This window comes from Abramis brama, assembly GCF_963993115.1.
Source record: "Abramis brama genome assembly, chromosome: 1".
Taxonomy (NCBI): domain Eukaryota; kingdom Metazoa; phylum Chordata; class Actinopteri; order Cypriniformes; family Leuciscidae; genus Abramis; species Abramis brama.
In genome coordinates this window covers 20,061,980-20,078,258 of record NC_139963.1, presented here as the reverse complement: position 1 = coordinate 20,078,258, position 16,279 = coordinate 20,061,980, and the positions used below count along the sequence as shown (strand labels likewise).

The window sequence follows — 16,279 nt, the reverse complement described above, 5'->3', positions numbered from 1 at the left end:
TGTCTTTCATGAGGGCAGAACCGACATTCATCATTGATAACAGCTTAAGATGAGAAAGATACTGTAATATTCTTCTTAAAATGAGAAACATATGTAATATTTATATTCTAATTTATTCATTTTTGTTTCAGTGTGGTTAATGTTAACTAAAACTAATACTATTAAAATAGTTTTCGCTGATTAAAATAAAGCTGTAACAAAAAAAGTGAAGGATGATGTACTAAAATTACTAAAAATATTATTATATTATTATTATTATTATAAATTACTATAAATAAATGACTACAGCTAAAATTAAAACTGAGAGGATAATATTTTTAAAATATTAATAAACACAATAGTGTATAAATAATACTAAAATAACACATGTATTTATTCATATATATTTTTTTACATTAATTTATTATTATTCTATTTCCTTTATTATTTATGTACATTGTTTGTTGCTGTTGACCCTAAAAAATGCTGGGTTGTTTCAACCCATGTTTGGGTCAAATATGGACAACCCCAACCGTTTATTTTTAAACCCAACAGTTTGTCTATATTTGACCCAAGCATGGGTTGAAACAACCCAGCACTTTTTAGAGTGAACTCCCCTTTTTTGCAGCACCTGTACAATTGTACAACAAATGATTTAAAAAAAACTTAAATTCTAATTTGATCAGCTGGCAAAATTGGCTAAAATCTGATTTTAATTCGATTTCAAACCAACCACCTTTTGGTTTGTGCTTGTAAAAATGTGATATATTGGATTTTATGTGTTTTGTTCTGTTCAGATTGTTTTGTGCTAGTCTAAACAAGGTCAAAAAGATGGAGATTAAATATAACATGACTATGTAAATACCACATGACGTCCATTTCTATAAGAACAAAGCGTATGTCTGAGCCACAGTTTTATCCTGTATGTACTGTCTCTTTACAGTACCAGCTCTTATCCAACATGAGGCCAGTGATCCTGCAGGCCGTTTCTCTTCCATCTTTATTTGTTTGTGATTAATTTGAGTTGGATTTGTTTTGGCCCGGCTGTTCTTCCATCTGTCACAGCTGCGACAAAACGCGAGGACCCGTCGTGACGGCCACTACCCATCCGCCCACTCACTGCTGACGTCACGCGTCCTCTCGCCACTTCTCGCCATCAATGCTCTCGTAATCCTCCCTTTTTTAGTTCCTTGCCATTTTTAGGTTCCCCTACACTTCCCAGAGGACATCTTCTTACGTTTGTGTGCATTCGATGATGTTGCTTAGAGACTTTAGCCATGAAGGATGCTTCATTCAGAATACAGTGTTATTGTCTGGCTATAGAAAAGCACAAACAGTCTCCGTCACTGCTGTTAGACAGTGTGAATGGATTTATTGGAGCAGTCGTTAATCACTTGTGATTGGATGTAAGTTTCGATTCGACATTCATAATCGAGGAAACAGGAAACAGGCCAAGACTGAGGAAACAATGTAATGTTAATGAGGCACAACCGTCGCTGAAAGGTTTTTCATTTCAGATATCTACACAGAAATGGCCCTGTTTAAATGTATTTGTTGACTGTGGCAAATGGATTGGCACTGAACATAATTACAAAACTAGTTTGAGTAACTAATGACAGAAGCAAATAGATTATATACAAGACCTTGTTCTTGTATTACGGTTGACCTATTTGAAACTTCTTGCATACTTACAGCTGCACATAAAGAGATAAGACGAGCGTGTTTATGGCATGGGTGTAGGGTTGGTCTTTAATATTCAGGGACATTGCAGATGCAACACGTTCAACTTCATTGTGAACTTACCTGTGGTTCTTGAAGAGAGAGTATTTATATAAGTGTGGCAATATTTGCAAAGCTCAAATTACAGGACCTCCTGTAACTTAAGTGATGGTTCATGGGTCATGAATTGCCTATTGTGTAATTTAAACCTGCAACCTTTCAAATAGACTTTTTCTCATGGCAGATTTAAAAAAAAAAACAAATCCCATTGACTTTCATTGAAGGAGAGACCCTAGGCAAGACATAGGTGCCAGTGAAGAACATGAGATATTCGCCATTCATTTTAACCAATCAAAAAATCTATTTAATTTCGGGAACCTCTCTGATTGGTGGATCTCACATCGGGTCATAATACTCACTGTTCTCCTATTATATTTAGTATTACAACATAACAACCTGACAAAAAAACTTGTGCTTTCAGTTTTTGACATGATGCTAAATTGAATTTTAAGTAATTAACTTCAAAATCATCAGATATATCAGTGAGAGAGAGAGAGACGCGTAACTACACTCATGGAAATAATGTGTTTTGTTTGGTTGGTTTTGGTAATGTATTTGCAGTCCGTTTGTTTCTCGTCGCGAGACACAAATAACTTTTGTGTAATGAATTCATCAAGCGTATCTTCGCAGGGGCAGTACTCTTGAAAAACTAACACCAAATATAACTAATTATTGAGTAATTCGTTCGATTTGAGGGGTATTTGTTGCGTATATTATCATAGAACAGTCATACACCACTCACATTTACAATAGTTGTAAAAAATAGACTTTGTTTTGGTCAGTTCAATGCTATAAACTCTGAAATGTGTTCAATTTATAAACCCTTTTTGTTCATGCTCGAAGAACATAGAGGAAAAAGCTCTATTGTAATGACAGTGATTTGTTATTCATGTGAATACTACCATTAAAAAAAATACAGCTCTGGTTTAATGATGTATGAATCTGAACTTCCTGCCGAATCTGGAATTTTTGTCTGTGTGTGTGTGTGATTTGGTATTATCATAGACTTAAATAACTTGATAAAGTTCTGTTGTTTTCCCACAGGATAGTCGGACACACTGAGCCATACACTAAACTATGCTGCAAAGGCTTCTGCATTGACATCCTGAAAAAGCTCTCTCGCAACATCAAGTTCTCCTACGACCTCTACCTGGTCACCAACGGCAAACATGGCAAGCTGGTACGAGGGATCTGGAACGGTATGATCGGAGAGGTGAGGAAACATGGCAGTTTTCTTTTAAAGGAAAAAAAAATGTTTTGACCACATTTACCTTAATACACATTACTGGTCTAATTTTGAAAGATTCATTGGTCCTCCACATAGTCTTGCTCCACCTCAATGCCACCAAGCCCTATCTGTCATTTTGATAGCACTTTCCAATCAATTTCTGATGCATAAAGTCAAGTCCCGTCCTACATTTTGTTTAATTTTGGGAAATAAAATACTTCATATTGTTTCATATTATAACAGTAAGGAAAATCAGTCTCAAATGCCATTTCATATTGACACAATTTTCGTAGAAATCTATTATCTTAATACATTTCTTTATTCAGATTCTTTATTGCCATCTCTGTGATTCCAGGAAGAACATTTAACATCCATGGAACCTTTCCATTGCACTAAATGTTCTTTATAGTGGAAAAAGTTTCTTTAGATTATGTGCTCATTTTGAATTTAGTTCATTTTAAATTTAGTTCAAGTTTAAGTCTCCATCACACTAAGAGAAAATGGTTATTTTAAGAACTGTTCTCTGAAAGGTTCAATGGGGAACCAAAAATGGTTCCTTTATGGCATCGCTGCGAAAACCCTCTTTATATGGAAACCTGTGTATATGGCAGATTCTAATGAAAACTGATTCTACAAGTGGTTTAGCATATTTGATGTCAAGCCAACCAAGAAAACAAAAACTAAATGTTTACGAGAGAAAGACTGTTGACTCCAAAATGGCTCTAAAAGCTTGTTCATTGCAAGGAACGTGACCGACATTGAAATGACACAAACAGCCTTGTAAATAAACTTATCCATCAAATAAGTTGAGGTCTGATGCGTAGCAGCGTCTAATTTCAGCGTCAGAGTTTCAGACTGTGACATGCTCCTGCTTTGTCCTGTTTTTTTTCTGGGATTCAGAAAAACTATTGTGCTCAGTGAGGCATTATGCATGGTGTGGATTAACCAAAGAGAGAGAGAGAGAGAGAGCCTGTAAATCTGCAAACACACACACACACACACACACACACACACACACACACACACAGTGATTATTGGATTAACACAGCTACAACAAACATGTTTACTGACATGACATTAAAAGAAAAGTTCATCCAAAAATGAAGATTCTGTCATATAACTTAATGTCTGCTATAGATGTCTAGACACTTCTTAATTAACCTCTATTGCATAATCATTTCTTTCACCTTTCTTCTCAGGTATTTTATAAGCGAGCAGACATGGCCATTGGCTCTCTGACCATAAACGAAGAGCGCTCTGAGATCATTGACTTCTCTGTGCCGTTTGTGGAGACTGGCATCAGTGTGATGGTGGCCAGGAGCAATGGAACCGTGTCTCCGTCAGCCTTCTTGGGTAAGAATTACTACTGCAAAACAAACTAAATTAGCACTTTTAATGAACAGTACCCGACTGACATTTCTCAGTGATTTTACAGTATTCAAAATCATAGTACTTACTGTGAACACAGGAAAAATAGCACAGTTGGTCATGTTTTTACAGCTAACGCAGGTGTAAAATTGGAGCAATATTACTGTAAATAGTATTATGTGTATATTATTGAAATTAAGCTAAACTTGACCCTTCGATCCCCTTCGTTACTGTTGCTAACTCAAATAAGCTAGACAGGACATCATCCTATAAGAATCAACTAAAGTTTTCCATGAACAGTGTTATTTTTATTAAAATGTGCTCATAAAATGGCAAAAATTGGTTGGAGGTTATTCTTACGTGGGCTGGAATGAATTGTGACACTGAAAGGTAGTTTTGCATTTAAAGAATTTGAAATTACACCGCAGTAATGTGATTACAAATCAGATCAAAAGCTGCAGGGTTTAAACCTACAACAGTGTTGTTTTAGTTATATTTATGTTATATTATACCATTTTTAATATCTTTTTTAAATATTTTTATATTTTCTCTTTTCATTTTAAATTTAGTTCAAGTTTAAGTAATTGTGCTTTATAGTTTTTGTTATATTATTATTTTATTTTTTAATATATCTATTTAGATTTATTTTTATTTTAGTTTTAGTAATTTTAGTACTTCAACAAACATTTTATTTCTTCTTAAGTTTTTTAAGTTTTTCACCTAATATTTCTGTCTATTTTAGCTTTATTTCAGGTAATAAAAACAATGTTAATAGTTTTAGGTTTTAGGTTTTTTTTTTTTTTTTACAGCCCAGTTTTTTAACAACTACATCATTGTTGGTTTGGGAATCTTATATCCTTTGTTGAAACTATTTCATTTTCACCGGTGTGGTCCGTTAGCCATCCCATAAATCCTTTTGCACATTTTTCCATTATACTGTAAACAATAAACCTCCCCAGAACCCAGAATTCATAGTAAAATACAACTGCATACTGTCATTTCATAAAGCAAGTTATAAATATTTACAGTGCAGTCTTACTCGTGTGTGAGAGTGTTTCTCTTGTTTAATGGGATATGAATCGTGTTGACTTTAATTTGCACCTCATTCTGCATGTATCAGAATTTAAAAAGGCTTTGCAGTCCTACTAGAATAAAAAGTGTCATTTGGGAATGGCGTCCTTTGCTTCATCTGTCTTTGTCTCGTCGTCTCTCTCTCTCTCTCTCTCTCTCTCTCTCTCTTTTTCAGAGCCCTACAGCCCTGCGGTGTGGGTGATGATGTTTGTCATGTGTCTTACAGTCGTGGCGGTGACTGTGTTTGTGTTTGAATACTTTAGTCCTGTGGGCTACAACCGCAGCCTGGTCAGTGCCAAAGGTCAGTGTTCACCGCCTCTACTAACACTTCAGAAACAGTGGCAACCTGAAACTCTGTTAATCAATCATGACAGGTTTGACAGAACATAAGCTAGGAGAAAAGGTAATTTGTGTAATTAGAGGAACATTTTAGCACTCAGAGACTGTGCTTTCATAGCTCAGGTAAATATTGTTTAATTGAACTGAATCTTGTCTGTCATAAAATTTTGGAGATATAAAAATAGACACAAATGAGATATACAGTAAGGGCTATAGAATGAATGTGGATACCTACTTAGATCAGCTGGTTTTGGTTGAGAAATGTTCCAGGTGGCAGACTTAAGAATTTGAGCACAGTTTGAGTTTCTTTAGATGAGATACACATTAGGCCTTTTTCTCAGGAGAGAAAGAGGATCTAAGGAGCAGGATACTTCAGCAAAAGTCTCTATTTGCTTTCTAATTAATCTCGTTGCTTATACATACAACTCATTTTATTTCTGAATGTAAATGACCTTGAAAATAATAATGTTTACTGTGATGGCAATGGCTTTTATTATTCACCAGTGAATTATTTAATGGAGTGTCTATTTACACCAAGTACCAATAGCCCATCCTGTTGGCAGAGGCTATTTACACTAACTCCGCCCACCATTGTCTGAGCCAGAGAAAATTACAAAATAAACCCTTCTGATAACAGGAGCAGTGGCGTGGAGAGTAGGGAAGGTGGTGTTAGCTTTTGACGCGATCTGCCTTTTCCAAACTCATTATTCTCTTTTTTCCATCATATATGTGCTTGGAGAGGTGTTTATTTTAAATAAACATGAAGAAAATATTTGAAAAGTGTAAATAAAGTGCCTAACGGGTATTTAATAGTGGGAATAAAGTGTTTATTGGGAAGGTGTAGAGGGCAGGGACAAGTTAATGTCCCAATAATGCAGCTTTCATTTATGATTTTAACGCATATAATCATATACACTGAATATGTTGTTATTGCATACTGTTTTATAATACACTGATGTGCAAATAGTATCTGCCGCTATTTGCACTAAGTATAAATAGCATCTAACAACTATTTACACTTAGTGCAAAGAAAATACTGCTATTTGCACTTGGTGTAAATAGCATCTGTTCTATTACTGATAAAATACGGCTATTTTCACTTTATATAAATAAAAACTAATAGAAATATTTCTAAATTTAACCCAACATCAACTATAAATGATAAAGAAGTTAAATTAAAAGAAGTTAAATCAATTAAAAATGATGAAGAAGCTTTATATTGTGTATCTCAGATCCAGGTGGGCCAACGTTCACCATTGGGAAGTCAGTCTGGCTGCTGTGGGGGATCGTCTTCAACAACTCAGTGCCCATTGAAAACCCCAAAGGCACCACCAGTAAGATCATGGTGCTGGTGTGGGCCTTCTTTGCCGTGATCTTCCTGGCCAGCTACACGGCCAACCTGGCCGCCTTCATGATCCAGGAGCAGTACATCGACACTGTTTCTGGACTGAGTGACAAGAAGGTAAGAGCTGCCAGCGTCTCTCTTAGCCAAAAGGCCATTCTAGAGCGCGAGTTTTAATTAAGGTCGTTACTCTGTGGAACTATAAGAGGGATTTAGGCTGATAATATGTGTGGATATGTACCCTTTTATGATGAAATACTGTGATTGGAGTACTAATAACTAATTTGTGTTATTTTAATAAGACATTTATGGACAGTTTGAAACATTAAAGGGATAGTTCACCCAAAGATGAAGTGTCATAATTTACTCAGTTGTTCCAAACCTGTGAAATGTCTTTTTTCTGCTGAATACAAAGGAAGATATTTTGAAGAATGTCATGTGACTGTGAACTGGTTACTGTGTTCAGCAGTACTGATAGCTGGATAAAATAATCAAGGATTGTGTTGAGTTTTTGAAATGTGTGTAATTGCATGTTAATTAAATTTTATATAGTAGTTAGATAGTTTACCTAACTATCCTAGCTATATAACTGTGTGACACTGTTGGTTGTGTAGGGATACATCAAGGTGAAGTGATTTACGATGATACTGAAAGCTGTTAGAACTGACAAGCTTCAGATGGAAACTGTTAGAGAGCAATTTTAAAGACAAAGTGAGACTTTAAGCCACAACACTGTCATTAAAGAGCCACACGAGTTGACTACCAGGGATTTGGACACTGACAGCGAGATGTTTTGCTATGAATTCAGATTCAGGAGTGTGCCTTGGAGGCATTACACAAAGAACAAAACGCCTGAAGGGCAAAATAGCCAGAGGGCAAGAATATCACATACAGATCAGATTGTTGCTTTGAAACTGCAAACTTTGATAGCTAAACATTTTTTTATTGATATACTACAATGTTGACTTATTTTAATAATAGTAATAATTAATAAGTTATATTACTATATTAAAGTCATACATTTATTAGAATAAGGGAGAGAGTGAGTTTATATGTGAATAAAAGCCTAAATTCAATCTGTTCATCATATAAAGCGATTGAGTCTCTTCAGAAAATTTGGACTAAATCGCTCAGTTTCACTTTATTTTGATGGTCCCTTTAACACGTTCTGTTGACTATAAGTAATGCTGCACCTACATGTCTACTAACTCTCATTAGAGTGTTAGTTAAGTATTAATAGACTGGTAGGGTTTGGGTTAGATTAAGTTGACATGTAGTTGCAAAATGACTTATAGTCAGCAGAATGTCTGTTGGAGGAGCATCACAATAAAGTGTTTGCAGATATTAAGCAGACAGTCTACTAATACTCTAATGAAAGTTAGTTGACATATAGTTGCAAAGTTACTTATAGTCAACAGCACGTTCAAAAGGGACCATCAAAATAAAGTGTTACCAGTCGCTCAAATCATATGGATTAGTTTCACGATCTCTTTATGAACTTTTTGAAGTGTCAAAGTTGTAGTTGCGTAGCTGTCAGTGGAGAGTCAGAAATCTCTCAGATTTCATTTAAAATATCTTAATTTGTGTTTCAAAGATGAACGAAAGTCTTACTGGTTTGGAAAGATGTGAGGGTAATTGATTACTTTTTATTTAGATTTTAAGTGAACTAACCCTTTAATGCACAACAGTTATGTCAAACAAGTATAGATACATAAATCCCTAGAGGAAGCTATTTTTTCTTAGTTAGCAGTACACTTCTGATGTGGTCAGGGACACGAGACAACACTTATACTGTCTTCTCTCAGACGACAGCAAATACACTTAAAATGACGTATTCACTGGCGCTGGAGTCTGTCACATGCTCTCAGCCAGAATACAATCACATCCACCTGTTCCTTAGAGACTGTTCTCCTTCATTCACACTACTGTTGCAAGGTTACCTACATTACAGCACAATTATTCATGCCTTGGGTTCTGAAGTGCTGTCTTAGTGGCTATAATACATTTATTTGATATGACATTAACTGCACTTAATGAACACGGACAGAATCACGTAAAAACTAAATGGGGAGAAATTTAGCAAGGGAAAAGTAATATTGAATTCCTTGGATGTTTGGCCAGGCAGCTGAGATAATTCCTCGTCTTTGTGAGGAAAATCTGAGGTTCAAATATTAGAATTTAAACAGAGCACAGAATTAATTGACTGAGAAGCACTTGGGGGTTGAGACAGAAAAGAGCGTTGATGACCCAGTGGCTTTGGTCCGAGTATTATCACTGCAGCCATTTTTTCCAGCTTTCTTCCTGAGGATTAATTTCAGTAATTTTCTCTCTTGGATTTAGATTGTATTTAATGTAGCATTCGCAGATACAGAATCGTGAGAATCCTTGGATGAGGGTGAAGACGAAGGCTGAACCTAGAATAAATTCCCATGCAAAAATCCAGCTTAAAGCAAAATCAATCACGCTTTCTAGCAGCATAGCTTTCCCAGGCAAAAGCCATTACTGGCATATCTAGCGGTGCTGGAATCTATTGAAATGCACTAATCCTTAACTAAGTAACTCATCCAGGGATGTATTTTTACCACGTGGACTGTACTTTGTTCTTAAAGTTCAATTTAAACATGCTAACTTGTTGAAATTCTAACTTTCAGTTCCAGAGACCGCAAGACCAATATCCTCCATTCCGGTTTGGGACCGTGCCCAATGGCAGCACAGAACGAAACATAAGGAGCAATTATCCCGAAATGCATTCCCACATGGTTAAGTACAACCAAAAAGGTGTGGAGGATGCTCTCAACAGTCTCAAAACTGGGTGTGTTTCCTGTACTTTGTCACCTGAATCTCTGAAACAAATCTGCCCCCTGCGTATTATCTTCTCCACTAACATGCAACATTTCTTTACTGCTAACAGGAAGCTGGATGCCTTCATATATGATGCAGCTGTGCTTAACTACATGGCCGGTAAAGACGAAGGGTGCAAATTGGTGACCATCGGTAGCGGGAAGGTATTTGCCACGACAGGCTACGGCATCGCCCTTCAGAAAGAATCTCGCTGGAAGCGCCCCATAGACCTCGCTCTTCTTCAGTTCCTTGCAGACGGTAACCTCAGAAACTTACATTATCTAGAGGAGCTCTGCTTCAAAAGCCTGACTGAAATGTATTATGTATTATTGCAGGTGAGACTCAGAAGCTGCAGACAGTGTGGCTCACTGGTATCTGTCGTAACGAGAAGAAAGAGGTGATGAGCTCTAAGCTGGACATTGACAACATGGCCGGAGTGTTTTACATGCTTCTAGTGGCTATGGGTCTCAGTCTGCTTGTCTTTGCATGGGAACATCTACTGTACTGGAAGCTACGGCATTCTGTCCACAAGTCTGAGCGTTTGGACTTCTTGCTGGCTATTAGCAGGGTAAATTTTATGTGATCAGTTTTTACGAATCCAGTCTACTATATGGTGCATAATGCAAAGTATTTAAATCAAAATGAAAAACATGTTATTTTTCTATTTTTTACCAAAGCAATTTGCAAGAACATGCATGTAGCAAAATATATCAACAAGAAAGAAGTAAAATTTAAAATGAGAATTGTACAAAGAAAGGTTAAACATACCTTTAGAAACATAAACGTGGTGAAATTGATTTTCAGGGGAACTCCAGGCTGTGAATGAGCACCAAAAGTCAAGGAAAAAGCTGTTAAAATTAAATGAGGGTCTTGGGGTTATGGCATAGCTCTCAAAGCCCTTATTAAGCACATTCATAAGCTTAACAAACTTGAAGACCTCATTTAAAGGTGGAATATTACAAATGCATAGGCAGCTACAATACTTTTCTATTGACTACTTACAGCCACTTTCAGAGATAATTATAATACTGATAAACAGAGAATCTTATCAGCCACTAACAGTTCTTTGGATAATTAACCACATGTAAAATCAGCTAATAGAATTTTGATGTGGTAAAAGTAATTTATGACTTTAATTCATTTTGATAATTGCAGAAAAAATATAGAAACTTGATTTTGTCAGACCTTTGCCATTCATTAGGACTGTACTTTATTTTCTCAGTAAGACAATATACAATGGATAGCTTTTAAGGAGATAGATTGTATGATATTATGAGGTGAAAAATGTAATAATTCTGTTTGCTATGGCACAAAGAACTGTTTAGGTGAATGCACTCCAAAATGCCAGGCTCAATTTTCCTTATTTCTTCCCTGAAGGGAATCTACAGCTGCTTTAACGGTGTGGAAGACACGGACCGTAAAGGGAACATGCAGAACCCGGATGTCACCACCAGTTACACTCAGGCCAACATGCTGAAGATGCTCCAAACCGCTAAGGACATTGTCTCATCTGCAAGAGTTGAAAACTCCCTGGACAATGCCACAAAGACCATAGAGAACTGGAGTCGACGTGATCCAGAGTCAGCCAGACCTAGTCTTCCCACCTGCCTCATAGGAACGGACTTCAGCCATAGTCGCCTGCCCTGCATCGCCAGCGTTACTGACAACCACTCACCGTACCCTCAAAACGTGGACAGCACCACTCAGCACTTGCTGGAGAAGCCTCATGTGGGAACACGGCCTACCTCACTGCGCTACACTCTTCCCGCACGCACCAGCCACCACCACATCTATGAACGAACGCTGCCCATATCTAGCCTCAGTAGTCCCCATATTGCCATGAGAGACCCACCACCTCCTACAGCCCCGAAACCCCACGTGTACGTGGACCAGTCCTGTCACCACCCTACCTCTCGCTACGTCTCTTACCGTGACTTTCAGGTACCGGACATCTTTGTGGAACACCAGGAACCTTCGGGAAGCCATAAACAATACATGCCAGGTCTGGGTCGCAAAAATAGGTCTCATAGCTACGTAGCAGCATCTCCAGAAACTCGACGGAGGGATGATTATGATGTTCCCCAATCCTGTCTGGCTGAGCTTAAAAGCAACCACCTTGTGGAAAACCATTCCCATACCACTCCCTGCATAAGAAGCCACTTCCAGAGACCCGGCTCTAGCTGCAACTCCTGCTCCAAGTTGTATCTAGAACCGGAGAAGGATGACGTTCCTCTTCTGGGGAAAGATAAAATGAACCGTCGCTCCTCTTTTCTCAGGGCTACGTGGGGTGGTGACAGGATCCGGCAGCTGGATGAGAAGCCCTCCACCTCTGCATCTTCTAGCAGTTGCATCAACATGCCTGATCTGTTCCCTCGAGTGGTGGTGACCAATCCCAAGCCTTCGAAGATGTATGGCAGCGCTGGTAACAACCTTCGCTACAACATGGCTGTGGAGCCAGCCTATCTGGACCCAGCCCACATGGGCTCCTACCCATATAAGACGCAGAAGCTCAAGTACTCAAAGTCCATCCGCCTTCCTTCGTACCGGGAGGCGATTCTACAGAATACGGCATCCCTGCGACGCTCCTCTTCCACACTAGTGCACGGACACTACTCAACGTTCCTGAACTCTTACACAGACCTGCCGGTGTACTTGAGTCCTCTACCGCAGGGACCTGCTCACTTCCATGAGCATTCCAAAGACACGTGCCACCTGTTTCCATGTGTCAACCACTGCCCGGATAATGCCACCTTGGTGCCCCGGTTAGGCAGCAGACCTGTATTGTACCAGAACACTGCTATTGGAAGTTATGAGGGGGCTGGGCGCTCAAACGAGGAGTCATTGCACACTGTGCCGTTCTCTTCCGTGCGCAGGGACCGCAGGCAGGTTCTAGTGGCACGGAACGTACACAGTCCCTATGCCCCACGGCCCTGGGGTAGGGTATCTAGTCTGGAGTCAGAGGTTTGAAGACCTTTTAAGAGATCTCCAGAGACTGTTTCCCCCAAACTGTGAGGGTAAAATGCTGGGGACTGCTCAACGCAAAAAAGCTTAAGGTGGTAATCTCAGTGCAATAATACCCTAAGACAGCAGGGATGAGAGGGGGGAATGTACAAGTGATTACTGTGGAGACTTCTTTCAATATACTTTAAAAAATAAGAGTAAAAATAATAACGAACTGTTCTTAATCTATAATCTATTGATTGTTATTTAAACTGTTTTTAAATGCCATTACACCAATTACACTCATTCTCTGCAAACAATTGGATGTAGCATGTTTTAAGGCAGCTTTAAAACCAAAAGGGTTTGAATTGAAAATCTGGTTTTTATTTGTGCCAGGGCATTCAGCCATTTTGAATCTGGAGAACCACTGGAGAATTTTATAACATAGCCACACAAAAATGTCTTCCAAGAATTTTCTAAACCCAGGGGTTTGAGAAAGCCATTCATTGTCAAATTTTGTCACTCCACTGATGTAATTAAGATCTGATTTTAAGAATGGTGAAGAATTGATTTACCTTCTGTAGTTCCACAGCTATTTCACTGTGTAATAAATGATGGGATGGCCTGAGGGCCAATTGAAAAGGACTACTGTCTTTGTGTCTTCTACAAAGGAAAAAACAAAGTAGAGTAGAAACGACTCATCAAACAGCTGCATGTTCAAGTCATTAGACATCTTCTTGTAGAAATCTCATGCATTTTGTACTGTAATTAACTGCTAATCCAGTAGCTGGTGAACAATATTATAGACACTTTCACTTAATTGCCTTGCTCACCTAAAGTTCTTGGGAATATAGAGTCTAGAAACCAGTCTCTACAAAATGTTGCATGCATATAACCACATAAACCTATGCCAAGATTATATATGACCTAGGAGGAAGAATGTTTCATGAATACAATTTCACTCTTGATTCGCTCTACATAGTGGCAAATGCATTACTATTCATACTTGCCAAATGCAAAAACCATTACATCTACAGATTCTGCTGTAAATCAGTGCAGGGAATGCATGGACTGCATTAAAAAGGCATACACGAACACAGTATGATATTAAACAGCGTTTTTTTTATTTGCTGACCTCATGTTTTGAAGCAGCCTGTGGTGAAGTCGATGCATGGCGAGTACGTCAAATGCTGACTCTCCGAGAACAGTTTAATCCATCTCACCTTCCTATGTCTTTAAGATGTGACGTGGGTTGCTAACATTCATCTTTCCTGTTGAGCACCATTGTGGTCTTAGCCCTTCCTGAGGGCCCCAGGAGGACTGGAAGGGCTCCAGCGCTCCGGCTGTAAAGTGCAAAGGTCAGTATAATCACGTTTGGACGAATGGGCTGATTGACCCTGGGGAATAGTATGCTTAATCATGCCAACTTAGGATGATGCACATCTGGGCAGTGAGCCAATAAGCAGGGACACGATATCGACCTATAGCATCCACCCACCTTCATTTAGTACCCTTGAGATGGAACAAGATGCAAAAGTGACCACGAGGATCAAGCTCTTGAATGAAGAATGAAACCTTGAACTCTCCTTTCAGCTGTACCAGGGGTGTGGTGGGTTGGTGGAGAGAGAGAAAGCACTTGTAACAGTGTCATTCAAAGCTGCTGACAGAAGAAGCTTTTCATTAAGAGAGATTTGGTCTGTGTATGTGTGTGCGATTCATTTTCCCGGTCATTGTTATCAGAACAACTTTATCCGCCAACTTCCCAATCACAAGATTTATTGTCTCATCTCAAAAAGAGAATGCAGTTAGCATGGAGAAACAATCTGAGGCTTATCCTCTCATCTCCGCACTCTGATCTATGATGGTGTTTGTGTGAGCTACAACATGAATAATCGGACATTGGCAGAAACTAGTTAGATGACTTTGAGGCTCATGAATGTACATGAGTGAGAGAGAAACATACGATGATAACTAGGACGTGATGGATGGATCTATTTCATCAGGTCCTGTGCAGCACCTCAGATGGGGCAGGGTTTCAGGGGGAAATGGGTATGGCTGAAGAGCAGAAGGTTAAGGTTTCTACGATAACTTTTGAAGGAAACAAAAGCAACATCAGTACTAAAAGCCCTTCACAGCTAAGATTTATCAAAGCTTGATGATAGATCAGTTCTTCAGGCAATCAATTTTCAAGCCTACATGAGCCATCATTTTTCATAACGGCACTGAGATGAATAATGGTTTCAAGAGGCCTTATTTAATTGTATCTAATAAGAAAGGTGGGATTGTTGACATGGCAGATCATACAATGTCATTATAGCTGTGATCAATGAATGCTGAATTCTTTTGTGTAGTGAATAAAGGAAGAGTTTGCAATTGTATGAGTGGAAAGATCGTAAGATCAAATGTAGGACGGTTTCTATACAACATATTATAAATGAGGCCCTCTGCATCAGATTAGTGCAGATAGTAAAGACCTCATCAACAATATGGTTGGCATCCACCCAGGTTCTAACAGACCCTGGCTGCAAAATGTAAGCACTGCCCTTTTCCGTGTGCATTGGCATGAGCCTCGATTTTGTGGGCAGATGCCATGACATCTTGGGGAGCTCATCAGTGTGCACCATGAGTTAGGTGGCACATGGGCAGTAAAGCCAGTGTGAGCTGGGCAGCGGCAGATTGCGAACCATGATGGCATCTGATCTTCATCATCCATTATTTTATGGGCGTGCAGATGGATCTGGCTCCCATCGGGAGGTCCCTCTCTGCTGGCAACGCAAATGGCCTCTCATGGGTGGTTAGATGAGCTGCTCGGATAATGGGTCAAATAACAGCGTAACAACATTCATCATTTTTCAGAAGAAAATCTGAATGATGCTAGGCCTACATGCTAAAGTCACAATGCTGGTTCTGGGCAATGTTAATTTTTTACACCTTTTTCGTTTTTTATTTAGTCAATGAAATTTTAGAGTGCAAAATATTTAAACATTTTATATATTAATTTAAACATGTAAAAATGTAACTTGTTATGAATTCATGCTTTAATTATTCATTGTCCATGTTTTGCGCGTTGTTACGACAAGAGCTTATAGCCTGGTATATTTGCGTTATTTTTCACATATGCTGTAGGCTAATGTTTATGTTCTAATCTTTACTGATTAATTTCGTATGTAGGCGAATATGCAATTCTGTTAACCCACTAGCAATTCAGAATTTCCGTTTTCTTCACTGTTTAGCTTCAGTTCTCAAAAATAATTGACTATCATCATCGTCTTTTTAGCGCAATTTTCCCCCGGAAATTGCGCTTGTTAACTCATGATTTCTGTTCTGTGCGTCTGTGCGCACCAATCTTGCACTTCTATCTACTCCTCAACCAGACCACCTAGAGACTTCGG

The 16,279-nt window shown here is 38.6% G+C and overlaps 1 protein-coding gene across 3 annotated transcripts in view; it reads left to right on the top strand.

Moving 5' to 3' along the window:
* grin2ca (glutamate receptor, ionotropic, N-methyl D-aspartate 2Ca) overlaps window positions 1-13,526 on the top strand; it is a 66,722-nt gene extending 53,196 nt beyond the window's left edge. For all 3 annotated transcript variants that reach the window (XM_084130376.1, XM_084130375.1, XM_084130377.1), the window contains 8 exons: window positions 2,803-2,971; window positions 4,186-4,339; window positions 5,601-5,726; window positions 6,997-7,226; window positions 9,758-9,918; window positions 10,018-10,205; window positions 10,283-10,515; window positions 11,325-13,526. In XM_084130376.1, coding sequence (XP_083986502.1) covers window positions 2,803-2,971; window positions 4,186-4,339; window positions 5,601-5,726; window positions 6,997-7,226; window positions 9,758-9,918; window positions 10,018-10,205; window positions 10,283-10,515; window positions 11,325-12,914 — 2,851 coding nt within the window. In that variant the 3' untranslated portion in view covers window positions 12,915-13,526. The remainder of the gene's footprint in view (window positions 1-2,802; window positions 2,972-4,185; window positions 4,340-5,600; window positions 5,727-6,996; window positions 7,227-9,757; window positions 9,919-10,017; window positions 10,206-10,282; window positions 10,516-11,324) is intronic.
* Window positions 13,527-16,279: the final 2,753 nt, after the last annotated feature.